This window comes from Dermacentor silvarum, chromosome 1 (genome assembly GCF_013339745.2).
Source record: "Dermacentor silvarum isolate Dsil-2018 chromosome 1, BIME_Dsil_1.4, whole genome shotgun sequence".
Lineage (NCBI taxonomy): Eukaryota > Metazoa > Arthropoda > Arachnida > Ixodida > Ixodidae > Dermacentor > Dermacentor silvarum.
Genome location: NC_051154.1, coordinates 433411913 through 433428144, shown reverse-complemented (window position 1 = coordinate 433428144; position 16232 = coordinate 433411913). Strand labels below are relative to the sequence as shown.

Here is a 16232-nt window from a genome sequence, read left to right as displayed (position 1 = left end):
TGCAGTAGGAAGGTACCCGGCAGCCCATATAGCATTGAAAAGTGTGAGTAGCGTTATTTGACTATCACTGTGGATGTGTTAATTCATGCCGTACATGATCCTGTCAGGTCCAGGTGCAGAGCTCTGACATGCAGTCAAGGAGGCTCTCAAATCGGCGATGTTAAAGGCAGGTTATAGGATTCGTTCTGTCTGAATTTGCGGTAGAGAGCCTTGTGTTCTGCTATTTGTTTGTACTTTAGGAATGCCTCGGAATAATGATTAGAACTGGATATGCGCTCGAAGCGTTCGCCGAGAGTGTAAGCTTGGTCTTCCAGCTGTTCGCTTCGTCGTTCACTAGGAGCAACGGATAGATTTCTTGTCCCTTTAGCCTTCCTAGCCCATCCCATACTTTTGCTGCTTGAATATACGAATTTATATCTGAGAGAAACCTCTCCCAGCTTGCCCTATTATCCTGTCGTCGCGTCCTTTTTCCCTGGGATTTAACATGTTTAAATTCTATTAGATTTTCAGCTGTAGGACAGCCACGTAGTTTGTCCCAAGCTTTATTTTGTCGTCTTCGTGCATGTCTGCAATCGTCATTCCACTAGGGGACCCGCCTTTTGAATAAAGCACCACTTGTTTCAGGAATGAACTTCTCAGCGGCGTCAATGATAAAAGCAGTAAAGTATGATATGGGATGATCTATACTAAAATTATTTATAAAATCTTGTCATAAGAAGGTGGATTTCCAAAGCATTCCTAGTCAGCTGAGGCCAGTTTCTAGCGAGGGACATGCGGAGGGGTCATGTTGCGTTACTAAGTTTAGGGTAACTGGGAAGTGATCACTTCCGAATGAAATTTTAATTACACGCCATTCTAAATCAGGGAAAAGAGAGGCAGAGCCAATCGACAGGTCTATTGATGAATATGAATTATGATGGACATTATAATATGTTGGTTCCTTATTGAAGAGGCACGCACCGGAGTTAACAAGGAAGTTTTCAATGAGTCAACCTCTTGCATCGCATCGCGAGTCTCCTCACATCGTGTTGTGAGCGTTAAAATCTTCCACGAGTATGTAATACTCGGGAAGCTGATCAATGAGGTTATTAAACTCAGTTTTTTTTTTCTAATGATGGTTCGGGGGTATATAAATGGAACATACAGTGACCAATTTATTAAAAAGAATGGCCCGAACTGATACTGCATCGAGGGGTGTCTGAAGGGCTTGCTACACCGCCGGAGGTGTTAGCCTTGTCACGGCCTTTTCAGAAGATGGTATAATTACAAAGAAAGCTAGTGTTTGTAGATTTCAGATGTGTCTCCTGAACACACAGTAACTTTGGATTATGTTTGTGTAGGAGTTCTATCGTCGAGGTCCTGAATGAGTCCTCTAACATTCCATTGTAGTGTCTCCATAATGAGGAAAGCGTTTGTGCTGTGTGTTTAAGAGATGAAGATAAGCTCACAGGCCCTTTCCAGGCACCATGACGTGAGGTTTGTCTTTTTTTTTGAGCGATCGCGAGAGTCTCGCCACTCCTTAGGCGCTGGCGGCGCCATCTGGCCAGTTGTTGTGGCCTTGGATTCTTGCGAGGCACTGGACACGCACCCTTGTGAGCGGTTGGTTTGACCTGAAGGCCTCATCTCGAGGGACGAGACCATTGAGGCCACCAGCCCGAAGGTAGATGGCCCCTTCTGAGATGGTGGAGCAGCGCTAGCTGCAGCATGGTCATGCCGCGAGTATGCGGCATGACCACGGTTCATCACAGTTCATCACTGCATCACAGTTCACGCAGTGCAGAGCGTTTTCACAAGTTTCAGAGGCATGGTCACCGGAACTACATTTAGCACATGCCTGTCGGCCTCGACAGTTCTGGGAACTGTGGCCGAAATGATCGCATTTGAAACACTGAAGAGGATTTGAAACATACGGTCTGACCCGTAGCTTTACATAGCCTGCCTCATCTGTCTCGGGCAGGATGCTTGAGCCAAAGTAAGTACAAGATGCTTGGTTTTGATCTCCTTGCCATCCCGCCTTAGCATAATTCGTTTAACATTGATCACATTTTGCTCGCTCCAGCCTTCAAACAGTTCAGCCTCTGTCAGTTCCATGAGGTCATCGTCGGAGACAACACCACGGCTGGTGTTCATAGTTCGGTGCGGGGATATTGTCACTGGGATTTCCCCAAATGACACTAAATTAGGAAGCTTTTCATGCTGTTTTTCCAAAAGGAGATGGCTGCTAGCCATTTTCGATGATTTGTAGTCTGCCCCAAGAGCTTCGGTGACACATTTCAGCGTCTCCTCTATCTTTCTGTGCCTGGGAAAAGGAGTGGAGAACAAAGGGAACCGGCCGTCGGCCCTAGTACGGCTTTTCGCCACCACGCGCCGCCGCCGGAGTAGGATCACCGTCGCGCCGCGTTGCTAATGGAAACGCTGGCCGTGGCTGTACTCGCAGCTCTTAAATGGTTGATTTTTCTACTGCATTCGCGTTGTCTGAAGTACAATCAAAACTTTTGTACACAGAAACCCTGAAGCACTTGTCGCTCTGAGCAACCAGTCCACTTTAGAGACGTGTGTCATGCGCTGCTATTGGTGTTTGATGCGCTCGCGCGTCGTCAGCTGCGCCGATATGAAAGCGCACCCCAGTTGAAATCCAATGCGTGAAAATTGTCCTGTCACCGTCATGTTCTCTTGTCTGAGAATCGATTTTTGAAAGCAGTGTTTGCCAGCAGTTAATGCTGAAGGCTAGGGCGCTGAAAGGGAGCCGGTGCGTGCTACCATCTACCCGCGTAGCAGACTACATGCAAGCCGGGAGTACATGCGCTAAATAGCACGTAATGTCGTTAGACTGCTTCCAAAGCAGTGTGTGATCCTGCATTCCCTTCGTAAAGTTTTTGAGAATTACATTTGTTGCCACCGAAAGAAAGTCACAGTTGGCGCCAGAAAATGGGGAGCTGTGCCGTGCGATTCCATCATTCGAGAGCTTAAAGCAATTAAATTGTGATGGTACAAAAACAGCGCGTTCTGCCGCGCGATTCCTTCAACACTGGCGTATGTGAGTGAACATATACTTTTATTCAAATCTAAAGTCGTAGAGTTCACTCATAACTTGAGCTAATGTGATATGCATGAAAAATGTGCCCTGCTGTCAGTGATGTCAATTATGTAACGTGATGCTCTACACAACCTGCATGAAGATATCACTGCGCAAATAGAGCAGTTCATGTTTTCAAGATCATTGCGTTGCGAGTCATTGTTTACATTGATTGGACCATTTCAACGGAGGAAATGAAAGCCTTTATTGCGGGGCTAACTCCCACATGTCATAGAAGCGTATGCCACTTTCACGGTTCCGCGTACTTTCGGGAAAGGGGCTTTTTTCCGAAATGTTTATCTGCGTCGTGCCTATCAGTAACATTGAATGCATAGTTGCAGAGGTTCGATTTGCACCATGGTACACAACAGTAAGACATACTGAGGCATGCGGAACACGTGCTTGCAAAAGCCGGAAACAAACAAACACGCGCACACAAACTCATCCGGGAGACTGGAGTTGTCTAAGTATGCATAAGCATTATGCCACTTGCTCCTCTCCACGCAGCCCGGTGTCATTATCAGTGTTGACACTTGATCCGGCCAGTACAAACGACAGCGCTGCGGCGACACGAACTGGTGCAGAAGGCGGTGTAAGGTGCATTGATAACGCAAGCAAAATACTGCAGGTGGCTGCGCCATGTGCGCTGAAGGCGTTCGGATCATCATAAGTCGTTATCGCTGTTTAGCTCCTTTCCCATCCGTATTGAACCGTTATGAACCATGATCAAAAGACTCCGGCGGCAGCATGGACAGATCAAACATACTATGGCACCATCGCACGGAGTGTATCTTGAAAGCGATATGTGAAGCGGACAGGGAGTGCCGACTGCTGATAACTCCACTTGTTGTTTAGTGTTGAAAGCAATTATTTTTATCGTTTGTACCACATTTACTTATCTACGGAACAGCAATGATAGTTGCTTGCTGCTGCGGGCTCTATCTTGAAAGCGATCGTCTTACGTACGCAAGGGACGGACGGATGCACGGACCGTTTTCTCGTTGGGTATGCATAGAAATGGCATTAAAAAATGAAAGAAAAGAAACACAAATGCAAGTTTCGCACTCTTGACTCGGCCGGACAGACTGCATGCGGAACACGTGCGTGCAAAAACCTGAGAAAAAACACGAATGCAATCAAACAACACGGATTCCTGGGCTTCGTAGTGCGCGCGGCCGTACAGCGCAAGCTTCCTGTATTCTACTCACAGAGCGCCGCCACGCGGCAGCAGCGAAGCGAGCGCCCAATGGCCTGAGGAGCACGTTCGCCCAGGCACTGAAAAAATAGAGGAGGCACTGCATATTTTTACACGAGGAAGGGCGAGATCATTCTCATCATCATTTCAGCGTTATCAGAATGGATGACGTGGAATCACGGGAAATTTTGCAATCTGTTGCCAAGAAATTGAAAAACATCTTCTGTCCGCCCTTGTTTCTGAGAACGATCAGGGCGTCGGGGGAACCACTTCTTCTTTCTGGGGTTTTACGCGCCAAAACCAGTTCTGATTATGAGGCACGCCATTGTGGAGAGCTCCGGATTAATTTTGACCACCTGGGGTTCTTTAATGTGCACTACAACGCAAGCACACGGGCGTTTTTGCATTTTAGCCTCCATCAAAATGCGGCTGCCTTAGCCGAGATTCGATCCCACGATCTCATGCTCAGCAGCGCAACGCTCGGGGGAACGACGAAAAAGCCATAAAGGTAACAATAACTTCGGTAGCCATGCCAGCTGCCTACCACTGAGCCCAACAAGAGGACGCAACGAAACCCAAAGGCAACGAAGACGGCAACTGTACATAGCTACTATAACCTAATATAATAGACCCAAGGTTGGATAAACATGCATGTTGATAAGCAGCAGGTTAACCTTTGCTGCTAGGAAGATTGGAAGTAAAACGAAGTGAAGAAAGGAGAGATGAAAAGTGAGAAAGGAAGACGAAGATTGGAGGGAGAGAGAGACAGGAAAAGGCAACTACCGATTTCCCCCGGGTGGATCAGTCCGGAGGTGCCGTCTACTTGAAGCCGAGGCCAAGGGGCATGTTGCCTCCGCCGAGGGGCCGTAAAGGTCCAAACTCCTGGCATCGGCTCAACCCCTAGGATCCCCTTTCCCCCGGACACGGCGAAGTCATGCACGGCTAGGCGCGGGAGGGCCCAACCCTCGTGTGCTCAGGTACGTGGTGTCGCAACACAACAAACGCCTGCTGACGCAGACGCCCCTGCGGGGACAGGTTTGTAAACTGCACAAAGTTAGGGACCAGTAGTTTCTTGAAAACAGCAATGTAATGCTCTGATACGTTTACCGTAAATGGTCAAATCGAGTGTCCGCCAAGAATTCCTACGGCCTTGTCGTGGAGCTACTCACTGCAAATAAATTTAGCACCGATGGCAGAAAGCGAGCTAGAATTTCTTAGTGACAAACTCTAAAGCATTTTGTGAATAAAGGGGTGTTTGCTAAACCAATTGAAACCCATTATAATTAGAGATCGATTCCTTCACGATCACACAAACGAGTGCCTGACATGAATATCAGACCTGACTGTCCATATTGACGACGCTGAAAAGCTCCCGTCGAAACAATCCCGTCTTTTACGGCTTGAAAAATACGCAAAGTGAGACTAGAAAGCAAAGTGAGGCGTTAATCACTGACCACTGTAATGAGTTCCTTGGCATCGCTGTTGATCCCTGTAGTATTGAGCAGGCACACCTGCTCGGAACTTACAAAAAATTATAAAAAACAGACCAATCATTCTAAAACTGTCACATTTCAAAGACAAACTAATTCTTTCCTCAGCCATGATATTCAAGGGTACTGGATACAGCTAGCGAACACTATTCCCCCAACTTGCCGATAGACCATTAAATAACATGAACTTCAAGCTATGTTACAACAAACTAGCAACATAAAACAAAATTTTCGTTTACGACCACTCCGTAAAACAGGTCGTCGAACTTGAGTCATAGCAATCACCCATACCACAGAAAGTAAGCCAAACCTCTCAACCACCCTTATCTTTCTTATATGCTAACGTTTGCAGCATCATTCTGAAACATGATGCCTTGTGCAATCTTGTGTCTTCTTGTTGCTACCATATCGTACTTATAACAGAAACATGGCTCAATTCATCAATAAATGACAGCGAAATCTTACCTTATTTTTCTAATTTCGAAACATTCTGCAAAGACAGGCATGCTGGCATACACCGCGGTGGTGTTCTTATCGCGACCAACAGTGCTCTCGGATGCACATTCATAAATTTACCTTCAACACTGGAAGTGGTTTGGCTCTGCTGTAATGCGACCTATCCGCGAATGCTTGTTAGAATTTGCTGCAGACCCCCGAATAGTGATAACTCCTTTATGCAGTTGTTACATGACTGCTTGATGGCCCTTACCACTGCTTATCATAATACATCTATCCTGCTTCTTGGGGAGCAACATGGAGCAACATGGTCCGACTTAGCATGCACGGTGGGAAGAAATAACATCAAAAGTGATTTTGTTGGCGCATGCCTTACATTCAGGCTATCTCAGTTGATAGAGCCAATGCACATTACCAACCATTCTGGCAATATCCTCAACCTTGTCCTTACGACGCACGCTGAAATGTATTCCCTGTTACCTTCTTTCCTGGTCTCAGTGATCACGGAGTAGTGCATGGTACGATTAAATGCAACGTACTTAAAAGTACAAAGGTAAAGAAAACGTTCACCTTATCTCAGAAGCGAGACTATGCTATCATGACTGAAGAACTTACGACCTTTTCTGTGAATTTTGCCTCTTCCTATCAGAAATGTAATGTTACCTTTTAAAAGAGAAATGTGATGCCTTATATGATCATACATTCGACCCATCACAGTTACCGAGAGTACCCACTCACCCTAATTTGACACTTGTCTGAAGTGCTTAAACACTAAAAAAAAAGGCAAAAGCTTGCACTAGGCCGCCTAAAGCTCAAGACATAGCGAAGCTGGCCGATTGATATCGAGCGGTTAGCCTCCAGTGCGTTCGGCGTCGGCAAGCAGCAGCATTCTTGGCCCTGTGCCAAGCTTGGTTAGCCTGCCTGCGTTCGTGGCATGCCAAGAACGCTGTCGCTTGCCAACACCGAACGTGTTGGCGACATTTCGCGTGACTAGCGATGGACATGTCGGCACCTACGAGCAACAGCATTCCTGGCATGCCAAACGCAGGCAGGCTAACTAAGGTTGGCACAGTGCCAAGAATGCTGCTGCTTGCCGAAGCCGAACGCATTGGAGGCTGGCCACTCAATATCAATCGACCAGCTTCGCTGTGTCTTGAGCTTTGCGCAGCCTAGTGCAAGCTTTCGCCCTTTTTTTTTCTCCCGGCTCAGCGCGCTGCGGAGAGAAGAGAGGCGGGGGTTGGGAAGGCAGGAAGCTGGCGAGGAGGAGACCGTGTGCATGCACATGCGGGCTCCTCCTCGCGGCACATGCAGTTTCCATGACTACGGCATGGCAGTTTCTTGGCACATACCACAAATTACGGCTGGCTTAAACAGCTTCACCTGTTAAAAGCGGCTAGTATTTCACTAAACCAAGAAAACTAATGCAAGAGTTACTTGGGACACATACTACGCAGTTACAGAGGAATACAAGAAGCTAACTGCTATGTCTACAAGACCTCCTTTATTCTGCTCGCACCAGCCGCCAACGACGCACCCTTCCAGCCCCTCTCTCTCCCCATCGGCGGCTCGCGACAGACACGGAGAGCAGACGGCGCAGCAAAACACAGATGACTTCGGACCGTGCTGCACTGCAAGTGCCTCTCTTGATGATGAAATAAACTCCGTTCCTTGTTCCAAACATCTTTTATTACAGCTACCACGGACATAACAGCGGCGACAAGGCAGAGAATTTATAGCTCACGTTGACCTGCACCGGTGCTACGCAATGGCAACGCACGCATTGGGCCAACTACGGGAGCTTAATGGCTCATCATGGACATCACGTTTGGATGCCTCCAGTTTTCCTTCAAGACTAACAGCGTCACGGACTCCCTCACGAAGAGGGCACACCTGCTGCCGCTGTGCGGTGAATAGATGTCTGACACATCTACGCCTTGGTGCAGTCCAGCTGAATGGCCTACGACGACATTGTTGCGGCATTTCAGAAACACTACGACCCATCCAAGGTCATTGACTGAGCTCGCTTCCAACAATGAGACCAGTAGGAGGGAGAGACGGTAAGCGGCAATAAAGACCCTGGCCAGCGGCTGCAACTTTGGGACGCTACTGTTACGTAGTAGTGACGGTGAAGAAAACAAAGAAGTTACAACCAGGCAAGTGCAGACAAATAGACCTTCTAAGCCACAACGCTGCTCGCATTGCGATGGGCAGCACAGCCCCCAGTTATGCAAGTACCAACAACTACATGCAATATCTGCCACAAGAGCAGCCACACTGAGAAAGCCTGCATCACAAAGAAGAAACAGGCGAAGGGCCCACCACAGCGACACAAAAATGTGAATGCCCCAAAGACAATAATGCGAGTTGAAACGCAGCACAGTATACCAGCATCAACAACGCTGCACAACTTACATAGTGTCGTCAACCTCGGCACGCAACCAAAGATCATGGTCAACCTTACTGGCCACCACCAGCCCATACAATTTGAAGTTGATTCGGGAGCAGCGTGCACGCTCATTAGCGAGGGTACATATTGCAACGCATGGCCATGGAACGCACCAGCACTTTTCGATAAGGACGTACACCTGAGAACATGGTCAGGACAAGACCTGCCACTACTAGGTAGTGCCAACGTAGAGGTTGTGTACAATGTCGCTATTGCAAAACTGCCTCTCGTGATTGTGAAGGGCACCGATTCCAGCCTCTCGGGCAGAAACTGGTTTGACGCTCTCAAGATCGCAATCTGTGGCATCAACCTGGCAGCAGAGGAAAGCCCGATTCAGCAACAAAAGCTGGTCAAGCAGCTGCCGAATTACGAAGCCATAACTATGGGTCACTGGTTGACCTGGACAGTTCCTAGTTAATTAAACTGTCCATCAATTTGTTCTGATATCTCCTGTGTTAGAGGGGGGAAGTAGAAAAATTAATGTTGCTTTTGTGCGTTGAGGTTCTGCACATCCCATGAATCCTATGTTTCTTTATAGTAAAAATTAAGTTTAAGTATAGCTTACTGTCCTGTCTGCTTCTTGATGTCGTCCGATGTCTTTTCCGTGCTAGTTAATGATGTCTCAAGTCTGTAGTAAGCACTAAATAGCCCAACTGTCTTCTCTAATTGTGCTCAAGAACTCTAGGTGGCCGAACTTAATGAAGTTTCATGCTACACTGTCCCTCACTGTCTGTGTGCTGCTTTGGGGCATTAAACCCCATAATTTCATTCAATTAGCAAGCACTCCAATTGGGTATTGCAAGATCTTTGATGAAACAATATGCAAAAAAAAAGATAAGGCTGCAATGCAGCCTTTGAGAAGAGCTGCTCGGGGATCAAAATGCACGAGCTTACTTTCCAAAGATGGTGTACTTGAGGTCCAGGTGCGGCTGCTTGGCGTACGTGATGAAAAACTGCGACCCATTCGTATTGGGCCCATTGTTTGCCATGGAGACAACTCCTCGTACACTGTGCTAGAAAAGAAAAAAAAAGAACATCCCACAACAGGTCAGCCGATTATGTCTTTGGGTGTGAAATATGCTAGCAACACATTCAGTAATTCTCCAGCAGTGCAGACAACTTACAGTTATGCAATAAAACAAGCAATTGACAGCACAGGTTTGATAAGCAAGAGGACAGAAAAAAAAAATGTCACAGTTTCGCCCTAAGGGCGAAGCAATGAATGCGATAGCAACACAGCAATGCCATACGAAGTAAGGTGAGCGGCTTTGGTAGCAATATGAATTGTAGTAAACATGAGCTGATTAAGTAAGCAGGTGTGCTGCGCCGTGAGTAGACCAACATGAAGAGAGACTCGATGACCACGAGAAGGCACCTGTGAAACGGTGGTGTTCATGAGAAGCGCTTCCCGTGGGCAGCGCGTGCGAAGGGACACACCTGTAGCGCTGCACTGCCGATCCGGGCAGCATTGCATGTGTAGCGTGCGTTGGAAAATGTGGCCCGACTATTACTAACTGAATGAACAAGCGTGGTGTGAGCGTGCACAAACAAACGTGAATAGATCACACTGAATGACTGCAGACGACTGTCAAAACGCTGGCAGCAAGCAGCGGGCGAAGGTACGTGCGGTCTATCGCTTCAACGGAAACTGAGCGGCGAATGCACGGCGCATAAAGGTCAGAGCCGTGTGGAGATAAGGGACGGTGCGAGCGAGCGACGAGCGCGGTTGCTGGCAGAGTAGAAGTGTGCCCCCCCCCCCCAGCTCCCTCCAGTGCTGGCTTCCCGCTTCCTTGCTTGCACGTGGGAGATTGAGTGCGTTCGCTCTCCGTGATAGCGCGCGTCCCCGCACGCTTCCGCTCGGGCATACGGCGCGCGGCGAAGATTTTATCTATAGGGAACCTGACGGCAATGGCGACGGCAGAAATCCGGTTGAAGTGTCCATATAATTGCTATCGCAATAAAATAAGCAACTGAGAGACATGGCTCTCATATTTCCCATCTTGCTAAAATGGCCAGCGTACTAGGTTGGCAAAAAATGTCCCAGACTCCAACAACTCACTGATTCCTTTACAATAACTGACTGAGTGATTTATGGCATTTAACGTCTCAAAGCGATCCTGGCACTATGAGAAATGCTGTCATGGAAAACTTCAAATTAATTTTGATCTCCTGGGATTGTGCACCTAAAGATGAGCACTTTTGCATTTCGCACCATAGAAATGCAGCCGCTGCAGCTGCGGATCAAACTCATGACCATGTGCTTAGTAGTAGAACACTATAGCCCCCATGGTGGGTGCACTGGGCACCTACAATACTTAATGCAAACGGCACTTATACCCAAGACTCGTTCAAAAAAGCTTTCTATATGCTTCTCCCATCAGTTGCCAAATATCATTTCAAAACTACATTATGCCCAATACAATTCTTCAATATGGCCTAGCAGCATTCCTTCATTGTATACCATGCATCCTCCTGGCTTCATGCAAGCATACACGAAACTATTTTCATGAAGCTAGTAGATCATTCCGCCATGGGTGTACTGGATATGTTGCAAAAGAATCTCAGATTTTTTTTTAATCATGGCACTTTAGTGCACTGGACAGAGCCTTCTCCCAAAATGTTTTAGGCAAAAAACATCTTGTCCCATAAAGCTCTTTCCAAGTCTGCTGATGTGCATAAAACATTGTGTCGCAAGGAAGTTCATAAAAAAAAGTAACCTTTGTGTGTAGCATTACACACTATTGCCTGCAAAGCTATAAATATTCTGGAGACCCTTAAAGAGATACGGACACAAAAGTTGGCGGGTGGTTTTTTGCGACGGAACGAAAGTCGAACTGTTGAAAATGACGAATACAAGCTGCTTTGAAAAAAGAATGAGAAAGATCTTTTTTTTGCGATTTTCTGCTGCACCTTGCCTCCAAGCGGCCGCCGGCAGAAGCTGAAATTTGACGTCATCACACCCACCCGCGGCCAAGGTCGGTCACAGCTTTCGCAGTGTTTCCAGGGATGTCAGTCCCTTGCAGCGTTTAAGCCCTTTCGGTGATCTTCGCACGTGGTCCGTCTGAAACACTATCCCCGTCGGCGCTCCAAGCCGGTGGTGCATCTTACATGAGGCTTCCCGCGGTCGTCGCTCGGTAGTGATGTGTTCGTCGCGGCGGAAGGAAATCCCCAGACATTGATGTTATAACAGCATCGTCGGTCGTGACACGCCGTCGCACACATTTCCTAGAGACGAGAAGGTGCGTAAACTTTGGATACCTGCCTAATAGAGAGCTTTAGCTTGTCCGGTGATCGGGTAAACACGGGCATTGGGGCGTTCGGGCAGAACCGTAAACGTGCGCAACCTGTATGGTGCTGCCACCTGGTGGCGCAGAGCTCAAGCAGACAAAAACAGCTAATAATGCAGTAACCAAGTGTATTTGACTTTGCTGCTGGTCTAAATCTTCGGCAGCAACACCGATTACGCCACTGCCGAAAATTTACACCAGGAAATGACCAATGATTCTTGCATAAGTGTCTGGTGCAGAGCGAAATCTTCGCGCTACGGTTCGTGAAAACCTTACCGGAACTTCCACGGCCGCCTGCTCTTCTTCGTCGCTTGACGCGGGAGGCTCGTAACCGTAAGCGGTAACATTTCTTGCCAAGTTGGCATGGTCCTCGTCTTCAGACGTGTACTCATCACTGGTAGACGCACCAGAACTCGAATCCATGCTCCGGTGCGCTTCGAATGACCGCGGCCGGCCGGCTGGCTATCCGACGAGGGTTTCGTGACGTCACGCCTTCCAACTCCCGTGGGTCAGGCAGCGAGGCGCGCGCACACAAAAATGCCAAAAATAAAGCCTCAAAAATGAGCTAAGTGACTACTTCTTTTTGCTGTAATCAAACACTGAGGATTCATTTTCAGCATTTTCGTTAAATTTTCAGATTTTGTGTCTGTATCCCTTTAAACACTTGCGCCTATGGTGCAGCCTGTTAACGACACTGCAGGAGGAACTCATGAGCTGCTATCATGCGCACAGCCTACCAGCTGACAGTGCCGAGGCACTCCTATAAACATGCAGCCCCTGGTGCACGCAGGGGAAGCAGCTCACAAAACTCTTCGTGATTTTCTAGAGCAGTCGGGACTTGCACCCTAGCTGCACTACAAGCACAGTACAGAGCAATGGCTTACAAGGCCGTATTACAGACACTCAGTACAGTGGCACTGCAAATGAACTATGGTTGAACAACTACTTAGATGCAGCAGTCTGTATATAACTGTATATAGCCCTTACCTACTATCAACTACTGCAGCCTAGTATGGCAAACAACTACTAAGACCAATAGTATGAAAATCCACGTGTTACAAAAAAAGATAGTTCGATACATTGCAAACATTCCGTACTTATCACACACTGGCGTTGCATTTCACGCCTATAAGATTATGGCCTCTCATCACATATACAACTTTCGTATCTTACGCTCGTTCTATTTTTCGGCTAGCTCCATTCACGAATTCCTTACACACACAGCTTCATTAAAACCCGCACTAAGTAACAAATGCGCACGAAACACGGACCTGTGGTTCACACCGTGTTTCCGCACGAACTACAAGTTACAAACTCTGGAACATAATTTACCTAGTATCTTAAATAGGTACAAGCATACCATGGGCTTTACTTTGAAACAGCTTAAAGATTATTTCCGAAACATGTAGCCTTATAATGCTGTTAACTATCAGGATGCAATTGAAAATTGTACAAGTGGTATTTTAAATCGCGACTAAACTTTTCAAACCTATATTATTGTTCGGAATGGATTTGTTATAAATTTTTACTGTTTGGTATATCTGTGATTCTGTTGGTATATCTGTGATCTGTTAGTCTAATCGGTTTATTTGTGTATTTACAATATATACGTGTGTTTGTATATATGTGAATATATGTGCAAGAATATGTGCATGTAAACTGTATGCGGTATTAATGGTTGTTTTTCTTTTTCATCAGTCTGTTTGATCTCCAGAACGTCACCACTGCTAAAAGTTTTTAGGTTGCCCGGGCCTAGTCAAGCTGTAAAAAAACAGCTTTTTGCCCAGGTATCCCTTCCAGAAATCTGTATTTTGTTTTCTGGAAAATAAAACTGTAATGAATGAATGAAATCTATGCTCTCTCCACCCCCCTTCCCCCCAAGTCCTTTACTCCCATACCCCCCTTCCCATCTGCTGGACGCTGTTCAGGATTCAGCCATTTATTTAAAATAACAACCAATTACTATCTTCATCAACATGTGTTAGTGCTTACTGGTAACATTGGCAGTGAAATACTTTTAAAAGTCCCCAATTTTGATAACAATGTGCTGTGTATGGACCACAAAAGCATTACAAAACAAGAAAGAAAATTTGGCCTATCTCCTAGCTCATGGTCGCTGTTCACAATAAAAACAAAGGAGTTTGCGGCATCATATACTATCAGCACTCTAATGGCACAGTGAGGAAGCATAGTGCCATGTGTGAAGAAGTCAATTCACATCATCACATGTCATCACACGCGTCAATATAACTTGAGCTTGGTACACTGTCTGCTGCGGCAAGGATTGTAGACACTATTCATTTTATGGCTACTGTAAATACAGTTCAGAAGTGCATACCGGGAAGTGCATTCTGGGATATAAGTGCATACTGGGAAGAAAAGTTAAACAAGCGATATGCATACCATACAGATAGCATTTAGCACACTGAAACTTTGCAGTGCCAAAAACATGGACGCAAGAAACAAGTCAGAGGATAAGCGCTGAGCATGTCCCATAAACTGCTTCCTTACATTCAGGTTTTCTGTACAGCAAACTTTTACCACACTGCCGCACAAGCGAGCTAAACTTTAGCATTAGTATCAACGCCCCGGTGAACATTCACCATGACTACATCCAAACCACAGCTACAGCTTAAGTGCCTACAAATTAACCAAACAATGCTGAACAACACTCAAATCAACGTTCCAATTGCTGCCTTTGCAACACATTCCACAATGTGGTGTCTGGCTGCAGCCATAAATGCCAAGACATGGGGCCAACTTGGGTTAAGTCAAAGTGGGAAAGCGTCCTGATGGAGGCAGGACTAAAAGAATACCTGTGCGTGGAGAGTTCCATTGAACCCCAGATACTAGATTAAAATTATTCTATAGCCCTTCACCATGTCTTCCAAGTTCGAGGAAACTAAATTCAGGAGATCTTCCGACCGGGGGGGGGGGTTCCCCAAAAGTGGCTGTAAGCTTCTTTTGACCTGCCATGGTTGATCGGTTAGCTATGGCATTACTGCTGCTGAACATGAGGTTGCAGGTTTGTTTCCTTGCTGTGGGTGGCCTCATTCTGACGAAAGCAGAATACAAAAGTGCCAGTGTACCAAGTTGCACATTAGAGGAGTACTGACACACATTTGTCCAAGTTGTGGAAGCTCCACCATACGCTTCTCACACATAAAAGGATCATGTTTACCAAGTACGAAGGTTGGGAAACACTTATAAGATATTACAATTTCATACTAAATTTCTAAATGCCAGACTTGGCGTCAGTGACATTAAATGATTATTGTGATGTCATAAGACAGAGCAAAATTTGCTGGCTTTGTGTAGCACTAAGGCTAGGAAGATGGTGTTCATAAAAAAAATTTATGTAAGTACTCGAAGCACTTCTGGCTGTGCTTGTTTGTGGCAGCTGCAGCAATCACAGGAACAAAGCAATTGTGATGTCAAGACACATCCAGCTTCTGAGTACCGAAACCAAAGCTGGTTTGAAGAAACAAGCATTTTAGTAAATTCTTTAGGGCACTCTAACACTCGCTGTGTGTGTGTGTGTGTGTGTGTGTGTGTGCACACGCGCGCGCGCGTGTTTTAATTCTTCTACGGTTTGGACCTTGATTTAACACAAACAAAAAAAAGACAAGAAATGTCATGTCAGTACTCCTTTAAAGAACTGCAGGTGGTCAAAAATAATCCGAAGCCTTCCACTATGGCTCCTCTCACAGCCTGTGTTACTCTAGGATGTCCAACCAACCACTAAATCAGTAATGCAGAGTGAGTGAAGTGATCCATCTACTTGGCCTTGTGGCCTGCTCATATATACTCAACTACAGCAACTCAGCCATGACTGACCCAATTCTCTGCGAGTGGCAATCAGCACTCACTAACATGCAAGTCCGAGATTATTCCTTCGCTTGCACTTATAACTCGTGGCACACAAAAGCAGAAGATGAAAGCAAAGCCCACACTGTATTGCTGCCAGAAAACACAGTATAAACCCTCATTACAGTGAAAGTCAGTGCATTTTAAATATAGTATACCTTATTTGAAGCAATCAACAGTGGCCGAACGAGGCAAGGCTCAGGCTGCAGCCAATGTTCCAAAAAGCCCCTTTGTCAAAACATTGGCTATGTTCGACACATGCCTTGTTCAACCACTGTTGGTCACTTAAGGTCTCCATCTTCCTGTGAATCTTGTTTCCTTTACTTGAAGTATATTTTGGCCCCAACTGCAAGTGCCACATGTTCTAGATCAGATTATTCAAAGTTATACGGTTGCTAACTATGTTTGGTATGAC

The 16232-nt window shown here is 46.4% G+C and overlaps 1 protein-coding gene across 2 annotated transcripts in view; it reads right to left on the bottom strand.

Annotated features, from left to right (window-relative positions):
- The window catches only part of LOC119437702 (peptidyl-prolyl cis-trans isomerase-like 3), a 57048-nt gene that overhangs the window by 9829 nt on the left and 30987 nt on the right, over nucleotides 1-16232 (bottom strand). For both annotated transcript variants that reach the window (XM_037704687.2, XM_049660781.1), the window contains one exon: nucleotides 9558-9676. In XM_037704687.2, the coding sequence (XP_037560615.1) occupies nucleotides 9558-9676 (119 nt within the window). The remainder of the gene's footprint in view (nucleotides 1-9557; nucleotides 9677-16232) is intronic.